This window comes from Acipenser ruthenus, chromosome 26 (assembly GCF_902713425.1).
Source record: "Acipenser ruthenus chromosome 26, fAciRut3.2 maternal haplotype, whole genome shotgun sequence".
In the NCBI taxonomy this organism is placed as follows: Eukaryota; Metazoa; Chordata; class Actinopteri; order Acipenseriformes; family Acipenseridae; genus Acipenser; species Acipenser ruthenus.
The window spans coordinates 24,290,537-24,318,476 of NC_081214.1; the positions used below are offsets into that span (position 1 = coordinate 24,290,537).

The 27,940-nt window shown below is 38.6% G+C and overlaps 1 protein-coding gene across 3 annotated transcripts in view; it reads right to left on the reverse strand.

The window, feature by feature from the left end:
• Positions 1-451: 451 nt before the first annotated feature.
• Positions 452-27,940, reverse strand: part of LOC117430430 (THO complex subunit 2-like) — a 40,554-nt gene continuing 13,065 nt past the window's right edge. For 2 of the 3 annotated variants that reach the window (XM_034902651.2, XM_034902650.2), the window contains 25 exons: positions 27,559-27,660; positions 24,792-24,876; positions 22,304-22,397; positions 21,308-21,388; positions 21,037-21,133; positions 20,354-20,471; positions 19,627-19,806; positions 17,552-17,716; positions 16,696-16,971; positions 15,791-15,932; positions 14,843-15,000; positions 14,566-14,694; positions 14,252-14,383; positions 13,799-13,983; positions 12,251-12,432; positions 11,884-11,986; positions 10,552-10,967; positions 10,303-10,361; positions 8,118-8,153; positions 5,049-5,168; positions 4,311-4,377; positions 4,028-4,170; positions 3,576-3,652; positions 2,815-2,862; positions 452-1,289 (listed from right to left, as the gene is read on the reverse strand). In XM_034902651.2, the coding sequence (XP_034758542.2) occupies positions 2,835-2,862; positions 3,576-3,652; positions 4,028-4,170; positions 4,311-4,377; positions 5,049-5,168; positions 8,118-8,153; positions 10,303-10,361; positions 10,552-10,967; positions 11,884-11,986; positions 12,251-12,432; positions 13,799-13,983; positions 14,252-14,383; positions 14,566-14,694; positions 14,843-15,000; positions 15,791-15,932; positions 16,696-16,971; positions 17,552-17,716; positions 19,627-19,806; positions 20,354-20,471; positions 21,037-21,133; positions 21,308-21,388; positions 22,304-22,397; positions 24,792-24,876; positions 27,559-27,660 (3,175 nt within the window). In that variant the 3' untranslated portion in view covers positions 452-1,289; positions 2,815-2,834. Of the gene's footprint in view, positions 1,290-2,814; positions 2,863-3,575; positions 3,653-4,027; positions 4,171-4,310; positions 4,378-5,048; positions 5,169-8,117; positions 8,154-9,391; positions 10,362-10,551; positions 10,968-11,883; positions 11,987-12,250; positions 12,433-13,798; positions 13,984-14,251; positions 14,384-14,565; positions 14,695-14,842; positions 15,001-15,790; positions 15,933-16,695; positions 16,972-17,551; positions 17,717-19,626; positions 19,807-20,353; positions 20,472-21,036; positions 21,134-21,307; positions 21,389-22,303; positions 22,398-24,791; positions 24,877-27,558; positions 27,661-27,940 lie in introns of those variants that run through there. The other variant, XR_009308972.1, reaches the window with a different exon arrangement.

A 27,940-nucleotide genomic window follows, 5' to 3' on the forward strand; every position in this document is an offset into this window, starting at 1 on the left:
CGTTTGTTCTTTCCAACGGCTCTGAATCTATATATTATACATTTACATTGAAACAATTGCATGAACCCACTGTGTTAGCTCCCCCCAAATAAATACTTAGAAAAAGCAACATGAGCCTGTTGGGATACTGGTTACATTAAGCAGCAAGATTTATAAATCAGGGAGTTCACAATAGGACAGACAATGCTGCTGGCACTGCATTTAACATTATAAAGCAAGTTCAATTTCCCCCAATCACTGTCATTCCTAATCTCAACACATGCTTATATAAAAAAAAAAAAGAAAAAGCTTTAGTACATAAAACAGTACCAATTCGCATTGCACAGCTCGAATCATTCAGCTGGTCAATTAAACCTATCAATTCAGCTTGACAGTAGGTATTAACACTTTTCAAATGTCCATGAAACAATGCATCTTCCCAGAGCACAAAGAATGACGCACACAATAGTTATTTACGACCCACTGAGAAAACTATCATTTATTTAGGAAAAAAAAAAAAAACTTACACTGGTAGAATACAGCAGATAAAAATTGCAAAAAAGTAATTCTGAAACTTTGACTAAATGTTGGCAATACAAATCTCCTGCGGTTATACAAGCCACACTTATATTTGTGTCATCAAGTTATTCAACTTTTATACAATTCATTTAAAAACATTGTGAGGAAAACACACACACACAAAAAAAATAATAATTGCAAGGAACATTTGAAATGAAACTAACAAATAATCTGATTTTAATTACAGGGAACCATTTTATTACTGTATACATAATATACAAATATACCATTTTCAATGTTTGAAACAGAGCTACTGCTAAGTATACATGGATTCAAAGAAAAATAAATAAAATGGAGTCCAAAATTAGATAAATGCCAAAAGAAGAAGTATATTTGTAATGGGGAAACACTGACAAAAACCCAAATGCTTTTCCATTTGGACATCCTGTAGGAACAGTCTGAACTCAATTACACGGTCCTGTTTGCAGCACATTGTGCTCAGAGTAAAGGGAAGCAGACTTTCAGCTGTTTACTGAAAATACACAGGAACGTAACGAAAAAGATCAGGTTAAAAAGACACCAACACACCGTTTTTATTTTTTAGGCAAAACAACAAAGAATATTTGTGCAGGCAGTAAATAAACACGTTATACTTTAGCTGGGTCCTCTGTTTTCACGGTGATCCATACAAAAAGGAAAAACAATAAAAGCCTAACTCCATAGCATCCAGATGCATTTTAGTAAAATCAGGTCTGAAATCGGGGACTGTGGCAGCCAACGGCAAATTTCATCTGAAACAATAATGAGCACATGTCAAACAATACATGCACATACAGACACGCCTCCTGTGCCCTGCTGGTCCCAGTTGAAAGCTCAGGATAGGTATTACAGTGATCTGCATGGCAGATTATAAAGTGCTGCCTGACTCTACTTGCGCCTGCTGTTTTAAAGGGGTATTGGGGGGTTCCACTACAAGGGCAACTGTTTCCTACAGAGGGGTTTTAGTTTATCCCTCCGTTTCAAAACCATGTAGCTTTCATTCAGGAATACCTTTTAACCCATCAAGTACCAAATACATCTCTCTGGAAAAACAAATACATCAGAATGCAAGCTGTATGTATGTAATCTGACACATTACATTTATATTACAAAGTAGCGTACTGTCTTAAATGGGTTAGTCACATGTATGGCACAGGTTACTGTGTTTGTTCACATAGGTTTTATTGTATTTAATACATCATGATTTATTAAATATAACACAGTATCAAGCCCAAAAGTGAAACGTTTGGAGAATAAATCACTTTTTTAAAGTTGGTGAAAGATGCACGTTTATGTTCTTCGTTTGAAAATATGGTCAACTATTACTATAGTAAAATTATTCACACAGAGAAACACATAGAGAGTGCATCACTTAGAGGCAGCAACTTGGCAAGTTTTCAATTTACCAACCATAATTACAGTGCATGTTCTTCAGCATCACTGGAGATAACATTGTATAATGCTATTCAGAAAACTGTTCATCTGAAATGATTACTGGAACAATTTTTTTTGTCTTTTTATATATACATAAATAAAGGCTTTCAGTTGATGAACTACAATTTGTAGGCAGTTAAAATTAGCTGTACAAATTCTCCAGTATATGATTGACTGCATACCACAAACTCTATGCAAGCATTCAAAGTTATACCATTACTTCAGAGTTGCTTGGACTGTTGTGTCTTAAACATGATTAGTTATTCTTTTCAACTCGGCTGTAGTTGAGTCTACAGATGTTATCTCTAGCCACAGATTTAGTAACATTTTCTAATAAATTATGTTAACACACCACTTACAACAATGCAATCCAATTTAAAACAAGGTCCTCTTGGTAGAAAATGGGACTGCAAAAGACCACTGACTAATGTGGAATTGTGAAACTACAGGTTTGTGAACCAGAGAAAACAGACAAACACACATAGGCCGTGTGTTCCTGTTTTAACCCCGTAGTCTTAAGGTCTGTGAAAATGAAGGTGTCTCGTTTCATTTCTCATCCCCCAGTTAAAACGTACAGATAAAGAAAATGTTATGATAATGAATTGTGGATAGAAAATAAGCCAGTCATGTACTGTTGTTTTCATAAAACAATAAATATTTGATTAAAATGCACAGTAGGAGAGGAATGTGTCTCTGCATGAACCTAGAACTTATTGTTAATGAAAAAAAGTCATGCAACGCCAACTCTCCCTTCAAGGCTGTGCATATGTCATCTGACACGTTGATTAAGTGTTGCAAAATAAGAATATGTTTTTAACAGCAGGTTCTGAAATGATTCCTCACCTTGGCTGCATCAACATACATTATCTATGCTTGTCCGATGATTTATGGGTACCATTGTTAAGGGAAATGTTTTGTTTAAAACTTCAGATGTCCAAAACTGCCTAACTTTGAGAACACCACACAAACCCATTCATTCTTCAAGTGTAAACATGTTTCATAAAATGTTCCAGACGATAAATAGCATTTTTAATTTGTATGAAGACTAAAAACAGTAAAAAAACAAATACAAAAATAAAAAAAAACTGTAAAAACAGCACTAGTTTGTGGGGTATATATACTAATATAAAAAAGATACACAAAAAAAACCAAAAAAAAGATATGCAAACTGCTGCAAAGCTCAAGTAATACAGCCAGCTGTGGAGCTAACAGAATATGGTGCTACATGCGATAATACTCTAGCAGCATTCTTCCTTGGAGATTGGTTTTGTTTACTTGAAAATTAAATGAAATATTTTTGTTTTTCCTATAGAAGTGGCTAATTGTAATAGCATCTGATAGGACGGTGTCTGCAGGTACAGGGGGTCCCAGCTGTCCAAACTCCACACATCAATTTGCCATGTGATCACCACGGGCACCAGCACAGCTCTGGCATTGCTTCTGTGCACTGGAAATGAGTGTCAAGGAGTGCCTCTATCTGCACACATGCTTAACTCACAGCGCTCTGGAAAGCCCCTGTTTGCAGCAGTGCAGTTTGACTGAAATGGAAGCATGTCTTTGAGTCTGAACAGATCTACAAAACAGATTTAAACAGTAAAGGATATTGTTTTTTGTCTTCCTTCGCTCCAGTGCTTTCCCTCTTCTCTTTCTTTTCAGCTTTTTCTTTATCGTGTCGCGACTCCTAGAGAAGGGGAAACAGGCAGAGTGACTTCAGTGATACACGGCACATTCATTGCCTTCTAGTCTTTGTTATACAGAGAACATGCAACAGGGTTTGAGATCGGCAATGTCCTGTTTTATCTAAAGAGCAACAGACAAAGAAATACACGCAGTTACTTCTTTCAAATAATGAAGTTGACTGCAAAAGCTACACAGACTTGTACTTTATTTAAAAGAATGGTATTCTATTAAACTGTTCGTGCCAATGTTTTTTTCCTCTTTGCATAACATGCAGATATGTATTCTTTATCATCATATAAAACAACTCCATAAAAGAAACCTAAAGTACCACAAAATAAAATAAAGCATGTCTAAAGGGCAGGTTTTAAATAAATACCTTTTTGCCTCCAGATGAACCCTTCTCCGGTTTGGCTGAATCACTTTTCTCTTTGCTAGATGATTTTGAGCTTTTGCTTTTTTCCTTCTCGTTGGGTTGTGGGGAATTGGACGGGCTTTCGCTCTTGCTGTGCTTTGAGGAGCCTGCAACATTCAACACCACCGCTTGTAGTTAGAAAGAGAACCGAGCGAAACACTAGAGGGCTCACCGATGAACTGAAAACAGAGATGCAGTCGGATCGGAAAGTGACGAGAAGCATCGTTTACACCCTTTCATTACTTACTTGTTCCATTTTCATCTTTCCGGCGTTTTAATTCTTGAGCCACTTCACGGTCACTGTTTGAATGATCCTTCAATAAAAAGAACATTTAAAATTCAGCAAATGACACGTTTACCCCAGCCATACATCTACTGAACTTAATGCAACACCCCACTATTATCTACATCAACCAGTTTCTACTGAACTTAATGCAATACCCCACTATCACCTACATCAACCAGTTTCTACTGAACTTAATGCAATACCCCACTATTATCTACATCAACCAGTTTCTACTGAACTTAATGCAATACCCCACTATCACCTACATCAACCAGGATTCTAAATGTACCATTTTTTTCAACGCATGAATGGGAAATTAATTTATCAATGGCCAACGGTAAAATAAGAGAACTGGTAAATCAATCAATCTCACTCCTCGTTCTACATTATATAGAAGAACATTACACTCATTTTCTTGCTGCAGTTACAGTGGATTTACCTATATATTAAGCACCAGATACAAACCCTAGCTGCTCTTATGGTAGTTGTTGGTTGATTTGTAGATTATTTAGTCTCATAACAGTCTGTAACATAGTGGAAATTCAATGTAGCTGATGGTACCAGAGAACACATTGAACATGCCTACTGAAGACTTGAGGGTTATTTCTTGCTTGTGAGAATCAGCTGGCTGTTGATGCACTCTACCATCTTAAATACAGACCAGTGGGGGTCTCGGGTAGAGGGTGGCGTGCTACTTACTCGTTTCCGCTCCTTCTTTTCTCTTTCTCTCGATCGATCCCTGGATTTCTCCATATCTTTCTTATCCACCTCCCTCTCTTTGCTCTTGGATAGTGTGGCTGTGCTGTGGTTGGTGTAGTGCTGGTGAAATTAAGGGACATGCACTTTATAATTGGGGTTACCGGTATGGTAAACTTAAAAGGATTAAACACTTATTCCTGGTGTCAAATGATTACACCTTTCCCAGTGTAAGAACCCAGTCCAACACAAAAGGCGCCGAAGAAGAATCGTTGTTGTTGGAAATGTTTGATTTTAAACATGAATGGGTATTTATATTATCTACAGTATAACATTTCAATCAGTTTAAAGCTACACATATCCACTGAACTTTCAAAGCAATGCATCACACAATTGCGGCACTACTTCTTACTCCACTTTTACAAAATACAGTATTAACTTGTGCCTTATTTTATTCCTCTGCAATAGAAAAAGTATGTACACTGGGAAAAACACTGGATCTCATTATACCATGCAGTGCTGAGCAGAGGGTTAGCTGCACACTTAATGCTTAATGCAAGCCTATATATATTACTGCACATTTATTTCCTTTGGCCTAATTAGGCCTATAAAAGATTCTGAATATTCCTTTTTTATTTGCAAAGTTATGTAAAGCTGCAGGCTCCTCTGTGTTCAAATAATCTCTAGCCAGCGAGGGCCTTTTATTTATTTTTGATTGTATTTGATTTTACTTGGCTCTATCAGAATCATGGTGTAACCAAAACCAAGCTATATAAATACCCGATTAACTGCAAACACCACATTAAGAATCGTGAAATAATAATGGGTGTAACAGTGGAACAGGTATCGAAGGAATGGATTCAATGTGACCACTTGTCTTCTAGAAGAAAACTGAAGGCATTAGCCAAAATGATTGTCTACTCGTTTCTCAGAAGAACAAACATACATATGATTCAATATATGGTGTTTACAACGGCATTGGGTGGCACTGAATATACTCGTACAATAGTCAATTATACGATCTTTAATGAACCGTACTGTCTAATCAACCGAACGCACCTGTAATCACGTGATGTATTACGTGTGGTGTATTACAAACACAGCTTCTGCTGCTGAAACGGCTATGAGATTTAGCTGCCAAAAAAAGGACCAGCAGACTGAGGCTAATGAAAGTTACAGAATTATTCAGACCACCAAAACCTTAGATGGAGCATTGAGTGCTTTAAATGGTTGCAGTTAAGCAAATTAAAACCTCGTTCTTGAATCTTCTCTATTTCGTCAGTAAGGGCTGGAGATCCTGTCTATGTTACTAAGCTGCTAAGAACTTTTATTTCATTCATTTCAATTGCATGTTATTACAATGCCTTAACAGAAAGTATCAGAGTATAGAAACAGTTTACTGAATTTTTGAAGTTTTTATGATTCCTGAAGTTCTATAATGTGTCAAAGTTGTACTGAATTGTATTTTCTGATGATTTTCAAAGTTTGGTATATGGTACGTTTAATTACAGTATTTCATTACCTTAACTGTAGGTGTTACAGTTTTACTGAATTGTATTAAATTTAATAATTTGTAAAGCTTTGTAATTTTGTATGCTTAATGTGACAGAATAGGTTACTAGCTGTATATCATCAGTAGGTACTTGTGCACGTTAACTTTATTCTATACATTATATTAAGGTACAGTAATTGTTATTAATACCTTATGCGAACTAGTATCGGTCCCAATTAGTTCAGACAATTGACTCTACTGTATTTCAAATTGTACAATCCTTAGACAGATTGAATTGCAAGCAAAATTGTAATCATACAAGTTTAGCATTTCATTTCCGAGGCATGTTTTTCAGCGTTCTGTCTTTTCTACATAATATATACCTCTCCCAGAGAGACAACCAATTATTGGGGAGGCATTCAAACACATTCTCTCCCTGACTTGTGTGTCACTCCTTACAACTGCCACTGTGCAGTTAAAGCGAGCTGAAGAGGATGCCCTCACTTCAGCATCACAGAGGGTAGCTGATGGATAGATGACACTTAGTGTGAGTTACAGTGCAGGATCCTGCAGTCACACCACAATCTCACCCTGCAGAGGCTTACACAGAGCAAAGACTTTCCACAGGGATTAGGGGACCACAGTGGATGACATGCACAAACAGCACCAATAATTAGTATCAGACTCCCAGCTCTACATCACACGCGACTGCTGAAGAATGCTTTGACAATTTCAGGGTTTACCGACTTGAGCAACGGCAAGCCGGCCACGGCTACACAAGCTGGAGACAAAGCTTTGCCTTGTCTGCATGGCTGCTGGACTCTGACAGTGCTTTCCATAATTAACACACACAGACGTGTAAGAACTCAACTTCGTATGACTGAGCAGCCCAGTAAGGGTTATTAGGGGAAGAGCCAAGTAACTTCGGAAGTTGCCTGAATTGTAACCTTTAATCTAATAAGATTCCGACAATAATTGTTGTACTTGTGTTCACTGTGGGTATACTACAGTGGACTGTGGTGAGAATCTAGCACCAAAGTCTAGCACCAATACTTGTTCTCAGCTAAAGTAACAGACATTTGAAAAGAAAAAGTAAGAAATGCTTTAGAAAATAAAAGTTCACCAGCAGAAAAAGCTTTGAGGGAAAATCAAAACTAAACTCAATGCCGAGACACAACATAAAATGCAATAGCTGAAAAAGCCTGGAGGTTAAACATGAGGTTGAGACCAGAGTGCTGTCACTGTTTTCTGCTTCAAAACCACACTCTCTTAATAAACAATCCTGTAGATAGAAAAATAATATTCAACGCTAAACGTTCAAGTGCCCATACACCCTGAAAACACTTGAAATTCTTTAAAACAGCTCTCTTTCAAGATTTAATAACTTCAAAAATCTTTTTTTTCCCCCCATGAGAAGTCATAAAAAAAATGTAAGACATGGGTGATTCTAATATTTAAGCAGTAATGCTTAATAACTTATTGATTGTTTGCCCAAGGAACAAGGGAGCTACATAACTGCTTTAGAATAATAGAGTTAGAAATGAAGAATGCTTTGATATTAAAACACAGACAATCCAAACCTTTGTGGCTGAATCCTTGAGTTCGTTGAGATTATCCTGTAGGAATGAATTGAGATGACAGATGAGCTGGAACAGTTCTCAGAAACCAGGAGATTGTGGAAGCATGGCTGGTGGTCACTCCACACATCCAGCTAGACCTTCAGGGACTAAGTCTTTGACATCGTTATTTGGAGACAAAAAGGCTTCAAACGTTAATCTTGGTTTCACAGCCTGGACCTAAAGCTCCTAACTGATGCTATTTCAAATATGTAATATTGTATTAACCTATATGTGTGTGTGTGTGTGTGTGTATGTATGTGTATGTATATATGCACATGGTACAACTTCACTATAACGAGCTTTCTCCAGTGTGAACGTGTTATTCTCTCAGTGAAAACAAGACCATGGTTGGCTAATTCAACGGGTGTGAGGAAGCAACTGCAACTAGCTAACTGCAGCCAGGCAACTGCAACCAGGCAACTGCAGCCAGGCAAAGGGAGTGAAGATGGGGAGTAAGAGATAGGCTTTGTCTCTGAAAACAACACTTCAAATCATCGATGATCTGGACAATAAAAGAAAATCGCAAGCTACAATCTGCCAAGAACTCAGCTAACAAGCGGCACTGTTGCAATCATTTCTTTCAAGAGGAAGGACATGCCATTACTATATTCAACATGTAAGAGTACAACTTGTCCTTTCTCATTTCTTTACTGTTTTCTTTTAAACATACCATTTAAATGTTGACCAATGTGAAGTAATCTTCAAAAAAGTATGATATATTGATGTTCAATTCAAATTGGGTGTTCTTTCATTATTCTGGTGAAGCAAACTACCAAAGCCTATTGTAGTGATCATCTTGATGTAACAAACATTTCTCCAGGTCCCATGGGGGTTCGTTACAGTGAAGTCAGACTGTACATCTATACAAATCCCTGAGAAAGAACTACTCTGCATATATCCAAATAAATGAAAAAGGGCAAGCCTAAATCATGTATTCTCATTTTTTTTTTTCTTAAAATTGACACCAGTTGTAATGTGGGTATTTCAAATTATAAAATGCTATAAGACTATCCTGCAAAATAAAACCCTAGCGTGGAGTGTTTGCGTGGGCGTGTGTGTGTGTGTGTGTGTGTGGGGGGGGGGGGGGGGGGGGAGGTTTTCGTGAATTCCAACAAGATTATTGTCCTACTCGCATTAAATATCTTCATGCTATTTAATTGTGTTTCAATGGAGCCTGGCTGCTTAAGAGCACAGCGGTTCTTGCTAGTGTTCTTTATGTATAATTAACAACTTACAGTCCAAAGGGGTTCAAAGCAATGGGAATGCAACGACTTCTTGGTAGGTTAGGGTACAGAAAGAATTAAAACACACGATGCCTGGAGTAGTGGCTACCCAGATCCCTCCTGAAGGCTACGCCCACGGTTTTGTGCTTGTTGATTTGCCACCTCAGCTTTCTCTTGGCTTGCTGGTGTGCTTGGCTGCTTTATATTCCTAACGCAGGCCTCAGCAGGACTGGCATGGGGGATAGGATGACCCTTTCGAGGGGAAGGTGAACAACGCAAGGGTGCACGCTGACTGAATACTGCAAATGCAACTACAGGAGACTGGAATGCCACAGACTTTTTTTTTTCTAAATGGATCTCCTTCTCAGAAGGCACACATCGGCAACAGGCTCATCAGGGGTCCTGATGAATCCAGAGGTATCCAGGTAAAACGCCCATGAACAATCCAGGAATTCTTCAGTGCAATACTTTCTTCAAAAAACAAACAAAAAGAAACACACTCTGCTGCTCCGCTTGGCTGGGAAGACCGTTTTGCTCATAGCGATATTGCACTCCCCCAAAAAAAAACAACACGACAAAAAAGTTAAAAAAAAAAAAAAATTCAGGCACTTGAATTTTTTTTTTCTGCATGCTGTTGTTGAATTTTTCACTCTCAAAAACATTTGTTATTTACAAAATTTGACTAAGTCCTTGAAGGATAACATTTCTTTTTAAAAAAAATATTTCATTCTACAAAATAAAAAACAAAAACAAAAACACAGTCCTCCAGTATAGACGTGGAATGCAGGTTTCTATTTCACCAAAACAAATTGACTCCAGAGGCTCCAGTGTGCACTTTACATCAACTTGGAGGGAGACGGACACTTTGAAGAACACCAGAAGGGCCAGAAATAGGGACGCTGCCTTCCTCAGGCTATACTAACCTTAACAGTGGAGGAATGTGATGGTGAAGAGTGGGTATCAAGTTTGCGTCGTTTTTGTTCTGGAAGTGGAAAGAGATTGTTTTGAGTATGGGAATTAGAAACACTGAACACACTACTGGCTTTCTACTTAACCCGCTACCCAACTTTATAGCTACAAGTAACCCCACCCCCCCAAAAAAACAAACAAACACACAAAACCACACACTCCTAATCCTAGGTACTTGAAAAGCTGTCCAGACTTCCACTCACCCCTCTCAGACTCTGAGGATTCAGACCGGGGAACGGGCGACTTCAAGGACCCAGCCACTGCTGCCTTCTCTCCTTTACTGCTCTCCTTAGTTTTGGCTTCCTTGGCTACATCTCTCTCCTTGGACGGCTCCTTCTCTCTCTCCTTCTCGGCAGATGACTTCGACTCGCCACCGCTCGCCTTTGCTTTGTCGTCCTTGCTGGCCTTCTCGTCTTTCTTGAACTTCTCCTTCTCGGATTTGGGGGTCTTCTCCTTGGTCTCCCGGGTCTTCTCCTCTTTGCCTGTCCTCTCTTCTTTCTGTTTCTCCTTCCCCGGGACTTTGGCCTCTGGAGTGGCAGCTGGTGTTTTCTCTTTCTTCTCCTTATTTTTTTCCTTCCCACTTTTGTCTTTGTCTTCCTTCTCCTTGATTAACTTTGTGCTAAGGTAAACCAACAAAAATGTCAGTCTATTTATAATGGTTATATCACAACCTATACCTGTAACAAACTAATGAAAGCCACTGAGAACAGCTACAGTTTAGTCAGCAGCCCAAGTACCACCACACTGCTTTACAATTGCACAGGGTACAATATATTTCAGTTTAACCCTTTGCGGTCCTTTGTCGGACTGGGTCCGACATCATTATAGCAACGCAATAAACGTGTGTCTAGTCGTTTTTTCTCCGGAAAAAGCTGAGAAAACCATTCAATTGCAAAAAAAAAAAAAAAAAAAAGGCGTATCTCATGAATAGTCATACATGGTATCAGGTATCAGATAACGGGGGCGGTCATAAGTAAACAAGTTGGCTGACTGAATCAGTGCACAGAAAACACGGACATTTGCATTTTTTGAGATGTTATAGTAATAAAATAATGACTTGGATCGCGTTATTGAGGAGTTTGGTGATAAAACGAGTGATCCGGAGATGATCGATCGGTATGTACAACTATTATTATTATTATTATTTATTTCTTACATAGGTGAACGCTATAGCAAACGAAAGGGTGGGGCGGGGCTGGAGATGCCTAGTGAGTGCTTTGTTGATATGCAGGGCCATTTAAACCCTGACACGCAATTAATAAATGGACCGCAAAGGGTTAAGAATGCCATTCTACAGTCAACCAAGCAATGAATAATGACTGCATACAAATACAAATCAAGCTCTCAAGGTGCTCTACAAAATAAATATATTCCTATATTAAATTTATTGCATAGCCTCAGCGAAATATTGAACAATTAAATAAAAAAAATAATATTAGTTTTTTTGCATTCAAATAGTTCCTTTAGTTCACATCGTAATATTCCGGATGCATTTCTCTCTGTTGCCTGTGCTTCTTTCTGTGATCCCTTCTTACCTATTCGTAGCACCATTTCCATTGCTGGTGGTGACCTTTGGTGTTGTATTGTTGGTTTTGCTTGCAGCTTTCACAGCACTCTGAGACTTCTCCTTGGATTTTTCTGTGCAAGATAAATACAGTTTCTGTAACCTTCTACATTCTGCACTCTGGGTTTATGACGTCAGGTAATCCAAGCCTCTGAAGAATATGATTTGCAGGCTGGGTTGTAAACACAATATGCTAGAAAGGGTGATGTTAAAGTACTGTATACGGGATACATTTAGAACCCTAAAACGGCTCAACAATAAAGCAAATTGAACCCATTTCAGTGATGTGATCGGAGCAGGGGATCGTAAAGTGGTTATGAGCCAGCCCTGGACCTCACCATTCTCCTCGGAGGCTCCCTCCTCGGGTTTGCCGGTGCTGGTGGTGGACGCAGGCTTGCCAGCGCTACCCGGTCCGTTCTGCACCGTGGTAGGGCCGGTGTTCCTCACTGGCAGCTCTTTGTGGTGGAACTCGTTCTCGGGCACCATGTACGGTTTCCTGCTTTTCAACTGCCCGGAATAGCTGCAAGTCGCACACATTGTTAAGAGGCACAAACAAACAAACAAACAAACAAAAAAAAAAATCAAAATGCATTAAAGAAAAACGAATACAGGTATTCGGAGTTTGCACATATTGCTGGTTGAGCGCAAAAAAAAAAAATGGATACGTGTTATTAAAATACAAAATTAAATATCAAGAATTTTGTTTGTGGATGGATTTTGTTTGTTACGTTGTTCTTGTTCTCAGCCAGCGATATATAAGCGTTTCCCTTGGGGATAAACCATGTAGGGAGAGGTTTCAGTTCAAGAACACTTAAGGGGTTGGGCTTGTCAACTTAAATGGTTTTGCTTCTTATTGTAGCTTCATCAAAAGGACAATGGAATTGTGTGTTTCTGCTGTTGGGCACTAGACCTACTTTTAGGGAATATACACAACCCAAAATATATATACAAATATATATTCGAAAAAAATATCAAAAAGTTTAAATCAATCAATCAATAAAACCCACTGTTCAAATACATTACAGTCACCAACAAGGGGAGTACAACGGTAAAACATAGAGCAAGCCCTTCAAGATCGTCTCCAAATTGACAGTTATCTTAATAGTGTCAGCTGGTGTGGACAGGAAGAGGAAGAGTTTTTTCTGCTGCAGTAAATTACTTTGTTTTTCCCTCACTGCACCAGCCATTAACTAATTCAGAAATTAATCTCTTTACAATGAACATCTGATAAGATCACTTCATCATGACCGGACGAAACTGGGGAGATGTGATCCCAGCAAGTCCACCTGTTAAAATGAATCATTTCCATTAGCCAACAACCGTGACCTTATCCTGCCATTTAATCTCAGAAGGTATTGACCGCAGTAAAATATAACCAGGAAACATGGGGAACAGGCTCCACATGTAATTAATGGGGCAGTATTTGCAGAGAAAATCAACAGCTTCTAATGCACCGCAAGCAGAAAACCTCAATTAAAAATAAATTGGAATGGCTATTGATAATCTCGTCTGCTGTAATTGCTATAGTTAGTCCCTGCACACATACAAGCATGTGCACAATGTTGGATGCCTCATTGGAAATTGCTCTCTGCACTCTTGAATGTTACAGCGGGGAAACCGATGACATTTTCAAATTGGAGAATCAGAAAGTTAAGAGACAGCAGGCAGGTACTAAGCACAAAATAACATCAAATTCAGCTGAAAGCTTTAGAGGGAAAGACGAGTAAGCCTCAGTATTGGAGCAACAGATCTCAAATCAGAAAATGTAATGGGAAGAAAAAAAAAAAGATTCAAATTGTATTTTCAGCCTGTGTTTTAACATGAACTGTATAAACGCTAAATCGCAGTGTATTGTAGTATCACTCAATTGTTGGTCACTCCGTTACCCCATAGCCAACGCATAAAGATCAGGCCTCTTCTCCTTCTCCTCCAGGCAGATCTTGTGCACCCTGCGCTCCAGGGCTTGCCCCAGGTTCAGCACTTTGGGGTAGCACAGCAGGATCTTGGTGAGCACAATCAGGATATTCCGGATGTGGGTGTATTCGCCAGTCTCCAAGCAGTGCACCGAAGCCTAGGGAGAGAAATACAACACAACATCCATTTCCAGTTTTTCAGGATTTCATTTAATTATTCCTTCAGATGACGTAAGCTAGAAAGAACAGCGCATACGCTGCCTGGTTGCAGAATGTAAGGCAGTATGGTCATGCCATTACACTAGGACTTGTGTTCTTGTTATGTTCTTTTACTTGCTGCTCCTGACAACACAGTTAAAAATGGGGAGCACTGTACTTACTTTAGTTCATTTATAGTGCAATCTTCAAAAGGGAAACAGTACTTACTTTAGTTAATTTATAATGCCACTTATGGACAACATGGCGGAAGTTTTCATAATCCAGCTGGTCTGCCTTGTTTCCTCCATCAAAACCAGTTGCCCGCAGAATGGTCAGGAACCCTGGGTAATTTCCACACTCCTAACAACGAAACAAAAATAAATTTGATTTAATTTTGAGACGATTAAAAAAAACCGCTGAACCTCAAGATTTACATTTGTAATGTATTTTTCTTCTCAAGCTTCTCTCTACTTCTGCTATTGATCAATAAAAAGGCATGTCTAAAATCAGCTTTAGTTTCAAAAGGTTGGTTTTGGTTTTACCTTTTCGTAAATGGCTCTGTCGCTGTGCCACCTTGTCACAGTATCCAGCATGCAGCAGAGGAAGCGCCCATAGCGCCGGGCCTCATTCTCTGTGCAGCTTGCCACAGTGTAGATAATGTCAGAGAAAACCTTAAGAGGAAAGAAAACGCAGGCATCTCAACGATTATTCTCTTTTAAGATGGTGCAGGTGATATTATTTACAGACTGGCTTAAAGTCCGTTGGTGCTAAAAAAATCTCCTAGTCCTACCTTATTACCCAAGTATAGCTCAGTCTTACCCTGTCGTAGCACAGGAGGGTGCAGAAGTTGGGTGTTCTCTGCTGGTGCACGAGCTCCACAAAGCGGGCGCAGTAAACTGCGTCAATGGCAGAGAAAATGCAGCGAGGAAATATGCACAGCTGGAGGAACTTTGTGATTGTCTCGTTCTTAGTGGATTCTGCAGAGAAACAAACCGCTTAAACCACAGTTACCGATCAGTAATGCCACAGGCCAGGGCATTCAGCATATATATTTATATATATATATATATTATATATATATATATATATATATATATATATATATATATATATTAGCTCAAAGAGCCAGCTGCCCATATATATATATATATATATATATATATATATATATATATATATATATATATATATAATATATATATATATATTGTTCAGCTATTTGTTCATTCGTTGCAAACACATAAAGTGGCAGAAAAGCCAGCGTCACAATTTCGATTACTCACACAGTCAGAACCTGAAGACACAAATTGACCTATTTCTTGGTTGAAAAGCTTTTTCTGTATTTGTCTGATCAGAAAAATAGCAACTGCTAAGATTCTGGCATTCACTTGTGTATAATGGCATTTTGTTTTTAAATTCAGATCACAAGATGCTGCTGGGCTGCCGATGAAACATTAGAAGATCTTTGCGATACCCACACAGGGGAGCGTCTCATTTACAGGGGGTTAATAACAAACCATTTCATGTATTTTGATATTTCAATTATTCATGGAGTATTAACATTAACATCTGTTCATGCAGTACTGGCGATATAATCCTCCATGTACCTGTTTTTGTGTGGCAAATTTTTACATTTCGCAGTATAAAAATTGACAAAAAATTGGATACCGGAAATAATTAATCTAGATGAGCTCTTAAAGGAAGAATGACAGAGTAGTGAAGAGCAGTGAGCAAATGATTCATACAAGTAATAGAAGTGTGACTTACTTGCTAAAAGCCAGTTGTCTTTCTCCAGTTTCAGCCTCTGCAGGACTCTCTGGACATGCTCCAGCTGCTTCTTCTCCTCCTCTTGAAGCTTGTCCTGAAGTGCAGTACACCTCTCCTTCTCCTTCTTCTTCTTGTTTGGGGGCTGATTGGTATTAAGGGGACAAAACCAAGACAAAAACACCACACACTATTAAAGTTCGGACAGGCCGGAACAGCGAGATGTGCTTTTGGTTTCCACTGGTGAGAATCAGACCTCGTCATAATTATTTATTATCAATTTAAATGTTACCGTATCCCCCCACTCCCATGGAAAGACACAGCCATTATAACAATTTAAAGATTTAAGGCAGCCAAGACCCCAGTATATGTTTTTATTAAAATGTATGATTAGCTTTTCCAGTATGCATACTTCGTATTACTCAAGCAGTTACATCCAATGCAGCGGTCATTACCTGCTGGATAATTGACTTGTGCAGCAGTTAGGTTTCCTGGGAAAAGGCACTTAATGGAAAAGAAGGTCAATTATCCATGGGCAGTGACCGCTGTGGAGGATATTAATGCATTATGAATAATTTTAAAAAGTTTTTTGTATGAAGACTTTTTTTTAAAATGTATTTTTCGGTTATAATTTGAACTCGATCGCTTAGGACTGCTTGGAATTTATGTCAGAGTTTAAGGTTTTTAAGATTCCTGTTAGCTTTACATGCACTGTCCTGTGGAATAATGATCACTCCACTGAGACTGTGCTGGCTGATACGATCTGTGTGACTTATATCAGAAATTAGGAAAAAGAAACCGTTCCGTTAACATATTCAATTAAAAATGCCATTAATGTATTTTAATACTGTATGTGTGCCAGAATATGCGTTTCAGAAAACAAGTATAGAATCCGACAAAGCACGTACCATTTCTGGATTTTCATCAATGGCTTTCATCTGAACTTTGAGTTTGTTGACCTCCCTGTCGTAGGCATTGTGTGGCACAGCGAGGTCATACATCGTGAGCGACCAGAACGTGGCATAGAACTGAGGGCTGATGTCATCCCAGACCTTGGGGGGGTGCAGGGAGACCACTGAATCGTGGACAGGAGCCATCACCAGATCGCAGGCCGCGATGTACTTGTGGACTTTCTGCTGCTGTCGGTTTCCCTTTTCAGTCTTCTTCAGCTCATCGTATTTAGACTGCAATGAGGGATTGTGCAAAATCAATTTGGCGTTGCTAAGTAGAACTACAACACTACAACTACAAAAAAAAAAAAAAGTTAAATACAATTAAAATATCTCCCCGCCTTTCATAAATTTAAGTAGACCCTGGCACTGCAGGAAGGACAGACTGCAGAAGGAAAAGACTAACCCCAGAACGGCCAACATCTGATAGGGACACTTGGCAAGACATTGGGGAGGCTTTTCAGGGTGCAGAAAATACATTGTGGGTGATGACAATTAATACACAACCCAAATGAAACACTAGAAAAGAAAAAAAGGAATTGTACAATGAACCATTCTACTATAAAAGGCCACACTAAAATAACCTGAGAAACATTAAATAAAATACACAATCCACAGATAAAGTGTATGTGTCAAATGTCGCCATAAAAATGGTCTAACAGCATTTTGTACAGAAATGAAAAATCTCTGCAGTGAAGATATAAAAACACCACCCACTCTTCAATTCAAGCCCCAGAGAGAGAAAGCCAGCAATGAAGTGGCAGCAGCTTTCACAGATCCTGGCTGGCAGTCAAGACTTATCAATTCTACTTACCAATATTTGGTGTGCGTACATGGGCCTTGACAAGAAAAATGCTGCATCGTGGGGCGTGTGGAATTGGTTACAGAGGATGTCCACGGACGGTACTCGCTTTATGTAATCTTCTGTGCTGAGATTGGATGCTAAAAATCCTCCAAACTGTACAAGTGTATCGTGACACTAAATGGAGGGGACAAAAAAAAAAAAAATTGTCAATCCTCAAGCACAAAGCGAGCGTACATGTGCACCCTGTATGTGAGCACTGATGACATGCAGATTCCACATGCCTGCCTTCAACTTCAATGCAAACGTTCCAGCCATGGAATACGGCAGCCAGGAGGGACACCTGCACACACAGCATCTATAATCACTGCAAGCAATTCGTTTTCACATACAGGTTCCAGTCCTGGAATCGATTATCTTTATCCACTTCAAAGGGCTCCAACATTCAGCAGGAATGGAGCTTAACTGTGCCAAATAGCATTGTGTATCTCAATTCACAATTTGCACACAATGTTTTTTTAATCCAAACCCATAGGCTTATAATAGTATTCTCCCCTCAACAAAGAGGATCATGTATTTACTGATGCTATTCATGCAGGAGAATGAATGAATCATTATGTTTTGTCCTGGTGGGGTGTTTCACCCCATAACACTGAAATTGCCCCACCCTGAAGGAGGTGGCACATCGAAACTGGGGTAATTTCAATATTCTGGGGTCAATAAACACACACTTCCCCAGCATCATGGGATTGTTGTTCCTTGTTTAAATACATCACAATGCATCAGGAATTAAAATAATATCCTGCCAATAATAATAATAATAATAATAATAATAATAATAATAATAATAATATAGAAGTTTAATGAGATGATTCAACTGAGCACAGAAGAATCCTAGACTAGCAGGAGAGTAATTTCTAGGGTCTGCATTTTCACTTGACTTCCAGACAGTACAATATGTTCACAATCTGTTCTTGAAGCCAATTACAGATTTGTGAGGCGCCAACGCCTCCGTGTCTGTAATACCTGCCTTTATGTAATAACCTTGCTTTACAGATTTTAAAAGTAAAAAAACGACAAATACATTTTTGCTAGATTTTTTTTTTTTTTCCCTTACTGCAGTGGGCTTGTACATTATTATGCGATTCTTCCATTCTGCAGCATTCCTTAAGTTAATACAGGGAGTGTAAATGTGCAGCTTTCTTGTATTTTTCTTGTCACTTTGGGAACGTGATGCAATTAATATTTCTCACTGAACTAAAAAAAAAAACATTTTAAAAATGATTTTCTTGACTAGTCATTTGGAAAATGCAAAGAAAAATGGGTGATCGTTTTTAAATACTGCAATTTGAATCATTCATGGATTAAAATGCATTATACTCCAAATCCTGTCTTTTGTATCCTAATGTTATGCAGTACCTTTAAAATGCAAGGTCTTTAGCTCCATCTGCAGTAAGAATGTACACAATTTGAATATGAAAGACGATTCAGACAATCCATCATTAGATTCTCTTTCAAACATCACATCTGGGAGATCACTCGACAAAAATATTCAGCTCGATAGAAGACGTCAGTCTGGTTGCTCTTCTATTTTATCAATATGTACATATTCACATGCACATGCTTTATTCATGTAACGAATATGCAGTCATTTTAGTTTCAGTTAAGTATGCTGCAGGAACAATCACATCAACGCTAAATATGGAGGGTGTCAAAAAGATGTATATATGTTTTAGATATCGTACAAATAAAAATACAAAGCCATGCTTAATATACGGGGCATTAACTAAGGCTTTACAATGCATTTTGTTTACTTCTTATTAGCCAAGCAACCTTATAAACAGCCCCCTTTTTTATTTTGATCTGTAGACGGTTTGATTTTTTTTTTTTTCTACTGTAATTCAGGCTATACAGATTTCTACAGAACAAAAATACACCGTTGCTTCCTGGTATATATGACATATCTGCATATCCCAATTGACAGGTAACGAACAAAGATGCTGCTCATTAAAAAGGCTTTTAAAAAGTACTGGTGATCGCTCCTTTAATTCGAGGGCTTGCAGTTGCACTGAACCGTTTGTTTTTACCTGATCGTAGAGCTTCCCAACAAGTTTGAGATGCTTCTCTCCCCCCTCCAGAAAGACAACTCCATTCCTCTGCTGGGCCATGAGCAGACAGAGGGGGAGAGCCAGCTCATGGTCCAGGAGAGCGTCCTTCAGCCTCTGGGATGATTTCTTGGTGTTCCGGATCTGTCCAAAATAGCCACCCTATCAAAGAACACATAGACGAGATGGCAATGAGATGACACTGAGACAGCAGTCAGCCAAACCAATCAGAGCCAATTCAGACTGTATAGAATACTGGCTGGAGCAGGAGGGCTCTCTGACACCAAGTTGACAGATCACAGTGCACCAATAAGGCCAATACAGGGATATGCTTTGCTACTTCATTGCACATAGCTGCTGCTGTGATGAGGGTGCCAAAGCAAGCTTTACCAGGGCCCTGTTGTAAAACCACTGCTTCATTCAGAGGAAGGCACAAAACTATGCAATAAGAAGTACACAAGGGAAAAAAACAAATAAAAAACCAAAACACACACCACCACTGAACTCTATGGATGCATTCTATAACCAGACAGTGCTACGATCTAAAAAAAACAAAAAAACAAAAAAAAAAACAAATCCACTTAAATTCCATTTGCTACATCGGGTTTGTTGCCTCAGGCTATCGCAAAGCTTTACTTTACACGGATAAGCAAGGCAAGCCCTGTAGAAATCAAACACAACGTGCTCATTTTTCAGGCTGATTCCTTACCTCTGCTTTTAACTGTTCCCCACCAGTCATGGCCTCGAGTTGTTCTTGTGTCATCTCGTCTGCAATTTCAATCCCAGCCATTTTCTGAACCACTTCTTTGAGAATTAGCAGATCAAAACTAAATAGATGAGACCACAAAGGAGTTATTAGAAAACAAGCAGGGGAGCCGAGCCGAGCTCAAGAAACGAACAAGACAAACAGCTCCGAAGTTATCTGGTTGAATTATTCATGCTGCCTTAATGCCCATATCTTTAGGGTATTCGATCACAGTTTAAACATCTTTTACATACCGTATGTTTTTTTTTATTTTGTTTCTTCGCTCAACTGAAAAAGCATTCCCAGCGGCCGGGGTGAATGCATTGGTCTTTGGATACATCTGGATGTTGTGTACTTTATTGAATACACCTTACCACCTGTCATGTCTTGAAATTACATACTAAAATGGACAAGTCAGATCACTCTAATGGTTAGAACAATGTAAAACTGCTATGTTATAAAACCAAAAAACACAACTGTATTTAGTGTTCTGGATATATGGAGCCCCTGCTTACAAATATCAGCCAAATAGAATGTGGTGGCAGAACAGACCTCAGCTGGGCAACATAATAAAAACTATAAAATGTGATTATTATACAGCAGCTCACACGAGGATACATAATACAGGTTACCATTTCCATACACACCTTTTTCCAGCTTTAAGCTGATTTGTCACATACTGAAGGAGACCTGCCAGCTCTATAGGGTACTTTCTGAAAACTGAACCACAAAGACTTGCAAGGCCTGTGGAAAAAGACAGTAAAATAAAATATAACAAAAACAAAACAGGGATCAGAAATGCATTTCTCCAACATGCAATAAAAGGAAAGCAACGGGACTGGTGCACCTTTTTAAATCGTTTCAACCCAGGATGGTGGCACGATGCACGGAGAGTGAACTGTTCTTAAAACGACTTACTCTGTAACCAGGCAGAAATGGTGGTGTCGTCATGCTTCATTTTCTCCTTCTCAGGATTTGCCAGCGCTTCAATAATGCAATCTTTTGAAAGGGTTAAGGACTATTAGCAAAGTGCTTCCTGCACCTGAATTTGAATTGTAAAATCCGAACCACCGACACCACATGCGGTATTATCTTCCAAACATGGATAAGCCTCCAGCCTAAAGCCAGACCCTTCAGCAAAGGCGAGAACAGGCATGGATGATTACAGGTAGCTGAATGCATCCTCCTGAGTCCAATTGAAGGCAGACAACAACCACAATGTTAACATATGCACATAGTGTGAGCAAGACAACAGGAAATATAAACATTGTCTCACAGACTAATTCAAATGCCAAATGCCAAACAGCAGGAAGTCACTGTATAAATAATACAACACATACTGGAGCTGACATGATGGGCATTGATGAGGGACAGATTTTCTTCAGGTGTCTCAGAATAGGAATCTGTTAAAATTGAAGCCACTGTCATACTGCGTTAATGTGTCTTACTTGAACTGTGTGATTTTGGTAAGAGGCACTTCTATTGTAAGCCTGACACTTTGTGGATATTTTTTCCATTATAAGTTTTACTGCATTTAGTGATGTTAATAAGGAGGCAATAAATCATGAATATAGAGTTATGGTTTTAGAGATGGGCTGTTATGAATTAAGACTGACCTCAAACACATTCTAATGGATGCAAGAGGATATTTTTGTAATATTATATTTTTTACAGTGCATCATTTAATCATCCGAAAAAAAGCTTTGCGTGCTTGTGTGAAACGAAATCATCAAGAGCAGTCCGGGTCTATAAAGAGCTTGTGAAGTAGTGAGAACGGCTCCAAGCTTTTTTATTACTTTCATGTCATATCCATATCGCAGAGCTCTTCATCATTTTCTTCAGCAAAAGCCAAAACAAAATGTTGCTTCCTGTCTCGCCAATTAAAAGTGTTCTAAATCATCTTAAAAAGGATACAAGCCAAGACATCGTAGTTCAGTGAAGTGAGATACTTCAGAGAATCGACAACAGGCGTTATGAGGTTGTCATACCACTGGATCTGAGACAACATCTAAAAAAAACAAAGACAGAACTTTCAGACACAGCGATAAAGAGGAACGACATGCATTGCTCTTCAAATCATTTTGGAACACGCCCCCCTCAAAGATATCCTAGAATTTCATAACAAAGGCCGTTCTATAAAAACTTCTCTCAGACAGTCTGTATCTATGTGGAGGTGTTTCGAAATGACACCTTCTCGTGCAAAACACAATGTAAAGCACTTTCTCTGAAAAATCATCTGTCACCTTAAAACAGTGCATGTTTTTTTTTTTTTTTTTTTAATATATCTAGTAAAATTCAGATGGTTTTGTCTTCAGGGCTTTTTTTGTTTTAAAAAAACAAAACAAAAAAAAAAACAAAAAAAACACACACATCTGTTTTCAGCTAGACTTCATACAAGAAGCCCTGGGCTCAAGTCTCACAGCTGCCTCTGCTGAAAATGCTATCAACAGGATGCATGTCAGTATACAGCAGACTCATTATTCAGACTCTGGTGACATGCACTTTGTTTTTATCAACTGATGTGGCACTTATCCTGTACTTCACCTGCACCTGGAGTTGAACCACTGGAGCAAGAGTTACAAGGTTAAAGGGTGCTTGTGCTGTTCAATTCTAATCTTGCTCCCCCAAGCCCTGTGGATCTGCCCTTGTGAGACAGACAGAAATCCTGACATGCTTCGTTTCACCCTCCACCATCACCACTCACAGTGAAAACACCATTCGACAAATTAACCTTCACTCTTAAATCACTCTTTCCTCCACTTGTCCAGATTGGATCTTACAAAAAATGTTTTTTTAAATAAGCCTTAAAAAGGGATGCTAATCCAGGGCTCTAAATTGGCAACAAAAAGGGCAAGGCCAAAATGGCCTTCCGTTTAATAGATTTGTAGAAACACCAAGGCCACTAAACATAAGTCAAGGCCAAAGTGTAGGATTCATATATAAAATAATTGACCACATAAAGAACCAACATAGTTTAACTTAATAACAATTTATTGATTCAGAAAATAGTTTTTTTTTTTATTATTTTTGTCAACCAGCAGCCTACAGCAATGGCCAAAAGTTTTGCATCACCTGGAATATTAGGTTTGAGACACAATTAAAAAAAAAAACCACTGTATTAACACAAAAGTCTGCCAAAAGCTATTAGCAGTACAGTATTTCACGTTAGATTTTGTTCAATTTTTGTCAGTTTTCCATGAAGTACTATGGAAAGCTACAAACCTGTATGTAATTCAATATATTAACGTAACATTATTCAGCAGGTTTCATTTCAACTTTCAGACAATTCAATCAAATGAGTTCATTCTCAAGGTGATGCCAAACTTTGTCCAGAGCTGTAGACTGGAGCCTGTGAGGACACAGCTCCCTGTGCTGAAGCCAGGCATTGGCTTTTCACTAATCCATAGGACCGTTCTTGTTAAATTTTAATAGCATATATTCTCCTCAGTTTAACATACACTAAATCTCGTTCCCGCGAGTAACATATACAATCAGAGTCACTGTGTTGCATTTATGGATAAAGCTACCAACTTTCAAAAACCTAAATCAGCAAATGATTAGCAAATACTGTTTCAGGTTAGCCAGCGTTCTTTCAATGAAAACTCTTCCTCACCTCAGTTTAATAATGATGTTTTTGTGCGAGGAACTTGTCTACACTGCCAGCTGGCTGCCAGGAAACAGAATGCTGGTAGGCGGAAGTTTTTTTAATTTCTTTTTTAAGTTGTGCATTAGTGTGGTGAAGCCAACTAATATTTACTCTCTCTAAAGTTAGTTGTTTTTCTGCATGTTATTCTACATCTGAGCTCCGACATAAAATACAATGAAGATGCATTTTGCTGTTGGAATTTTGTAAAAAGGCTATTGTATCGTCATGCTGCCTCGTGGCAACAATATCAATTTAGCAAAGGTTTAACAATTAACAGATTGATTTCTTTCAGTTTACGGGCAACTTATAAAAACCCGTTTGGTTTAGTTGTGGTAAAATAAGGGGATAACGGCAATTGAGGCCTATTCAAGTTAGTTACAGTAAATCATTTTATTTAACCTGAAAGAAAACCACTTGCATTTTTTTACTTTTTTTTTTCTGGACTCTAAGACGGCGCTATTACGCTCGCTAGAAATCCACGTTGTAATTTATTACATTACAGGGGAACAGTCTAACCACCAAATCAATACATGATTCTACATTAGGCTGTTTTTTATGTTAGCTACTTACTTCTCGTTTTGACATTACAAATGTGCGGTTGTTACCAGTCAGTCAATATTTTCAAAGGACACCATGAGAACAATGAAAATGTATGTTTCAACAGCAGAAAGAAAATAATCAAATGAGACCACATCAAACTTTCCCATTCGTCTTGCATTATCCAATGATATCTGTCGTAAGCAATAAAATACATACGTAATCAAAGAGAATGGTTGGGTTGCTGTGGCTCAGCTTTCCAATCTGTCTTCCAGAAGGCTTCACATTTTCCTTGGTCAATCGCCTAGAAAAGGAGTGCAGATGAAGTAGTGTAATCACACTTACAATACAGAGGAGTACTGAGGCAGTGTGTCAAAATAAACTCACTTATCTACAATGTTGTAGCGGACATTTTAATATCACCACCATGCTGTAAAATCTAAAAACAACAAATCAAAGACAGGCTCTGAATCTTCAATTAGCGAAGCCACATGATTAGCAGGAGCACCTCCTGCTTGTATTGCAGAGCTGAATAAAGGGTGTCTAATGGTTATGCTCTTCAACACCACTGAATACTTTCATTTCGACCAGATTTATCAAGGCCTTTGTTCCACACTGCAACTTAAAAGTGAAGCTAATTTGTTTGGAATATTAAGAGGTTTATATAATTGGTTGTACATGTTCCTTTCTCTAAAACAAGGTGCAAAGAGGTAAGAGACATTTATACATTTACACTTCAAGGAAATGATGCTGCCCAGACCCTTGCGTTGCTTTAAGCAAAGTGAGCAACATTTTACTGTGAATAACTTTTTTATTAAAACAGTCCCACCCCCTCCTCCACACTTGTTTATTTCGGTGTGGGAAAATATGAAGAAAAATAACTGGGAGGATTAAAATGAATGATTTAGATCAGTGGTTCCCAACCTTTTTCGAGGGACCACCTTGGTGTTTGGATTTTTCCCACAGACCACTTGCCATGCAACTGTTACCTCATGTAGCAAATTAAATCTATCCATTTCTAACGCAGCTGATTGCATCACTGAGTCGCCAACTTCGCTCAGCGTACATATAAAAAACACACTGGAATACGAAGACGAGGTGGGTGGGAAGCAATGTGAAAAATTAAATTATTGGAGAGTGTACAGGATGTTACTTACCACTACTGGTGGGCTGTGATGTGGAAATTTAAAGGGATTGGTGGCGCACAGTAGATAGGATTTACAGTATTTTGGTTAAATATGACAGCGTCAAGAACAGACTGTACACATTATTATTAGTGTTAATAGAATTTCCTTTATACATGTAGTCTTGTGAGATATTAAACCTGGCTGAATAAACCCATATAACAACATGGAGCTGAAATCGATCATTCACACTACAGTAAAGTTCACAAGTCAAGCTACAAATACAGCCTCCTTTTGTTTTGTTTTTTAAATAATGCTAGTAAAAAAATAAGTCTGTAATTTTGAAAAGACAAATGTGCCTTCATAAGTTATCGAATTAGTGTTTCTTTCACATTAGAAAGCAGTTTCAGTTAATGGTGGCTTTGAAGGCGATGCTTGGTATTGCATATTAATTTATAAACACACCCGTAATAAAAGTAAACAGATAAAAGGGGATAAACGCAGACTCCACGCATATCTTATGATGATATATCGCGTGGTTACAGCTGTCTGTTGTGATGCTTAGTAATAGTAGCAGCACAACGTGCGATTGTGTAGAAATGGGATTTTGCCATGCATTTGACATTAGAAAATGCAAAGGAATGGTTGAATGGTGGCACGCCTGCTGAACAAAATACGTCTTTATTGATGTACAAGTGAAATGAGGCTGCCCTGAAAACTGGAACAGCCCGAGGATAAACAAAGGCGGGCACATGTATGACAAATGCACTTCTTCAGCTCAGCAGCAGCTTTAATAATGAAGTGGCAGCTTAATACCGAAACTGGAAGATTCAGATTTTATAAACAGAACAATTTGTTCATATAAATCTGATAGGACGATGGCATCACAGTCACTTCAATTTTCAGTCGGGCACTTCAGTGCTTTTAGCTTTACAGGTTTCCAATCTATAACTCTTGCAAATGTACCACTCCACTGATCCCAACATTACATTACTGCAGCACTGCAGTCCCCAGCCATTTATCAAGGCCTGTGCTGATCAAAGCATTCCTGCTCACGTGATCAATCTGCAGGGAACCCCATCCCTGAAACACAATATTCTGCATAGGGACTCCTGAAAGGTTATTCTCCTCACTAGACATGTTTGGAAATCTGTGCAATTTTGGGAAATGCACTTTATTTCTTTATTTGACTTTGAATGGAAGCTTTATTAATGATTCAAGGAAATGATTGACCCAAGCAAGGCAAAACGTAGCAGATACATTTTGTGGCAGCACTGGTGATTTAAAGCAGATTGGGCAATGCTCATTCACGAATAAAGAAGATTTCAGTGATGCATCTGTGGTTTCTTTAGAATCAGACATTTTCCAAGAGGGCATTCTCACTAAGGGAATAAGTGATATTCATTCATGTGAACGGGGAAGAATTATAGACTTAAACCTGTAAGCCATGCCTAAAAGGTCAAACCTCTCCGGTCAAACTAGGCCTAATAATGGGGTTTTCTAATTAGGTAAATTACCAGGTGTAGGTAAAATCCTGCTTAACACTTTTACTCCCAGCTTCTAGCATGATTATCAGGTACAGTATACAGCGAATTACGGCTTCAGACATTTCCAAGTTCTTCACAGCTTGCCGAGTGAACTAGCCTACAAAGCGAGTTTGTGATAATGATGTGCTGGTGTGCTACAGACACTATTTATTCTCTCAGAAGGAAAGCCATTTTACCAGTTCAAACTGGAGAACGGTAATAGTAATTTTACCTTTTAATGTGGGGAATAATATCATACATACATACATACATATATACATACATACATACATACACACAAAGAAAGAAAATGAAATAAAAAAAGCCAAGACTTACTTCATAATATATTTGGCTCTGTCAACCGTTTGGGCTTTGACTTTTACAAGCAGAGGATGACTGTTGTAGGTTTCATTTTTCCACTGTCCATAAAGACGATACCTGAAAAGCACAACAGGATCCCACACATTTAACAATTTAGCAGAACCACCAAGGTAATACAGAGCATGCGAGACTCAGGAGTCAAACCTTGGAACACACAAGACAGGGTCCCAGCTTAACAATGGCATGATGGCTACGTTCAAATCTATTACATGTACCCCACTGTTTCTAGCTTTCATTTTCTTACAGTACTTGGACTATTACTAAAGAGACATCTCTTTGAAATTCAGAGTGAAATATACCAGAGTTGGTATGTCAACAGTACCAGGCTCATAATTGC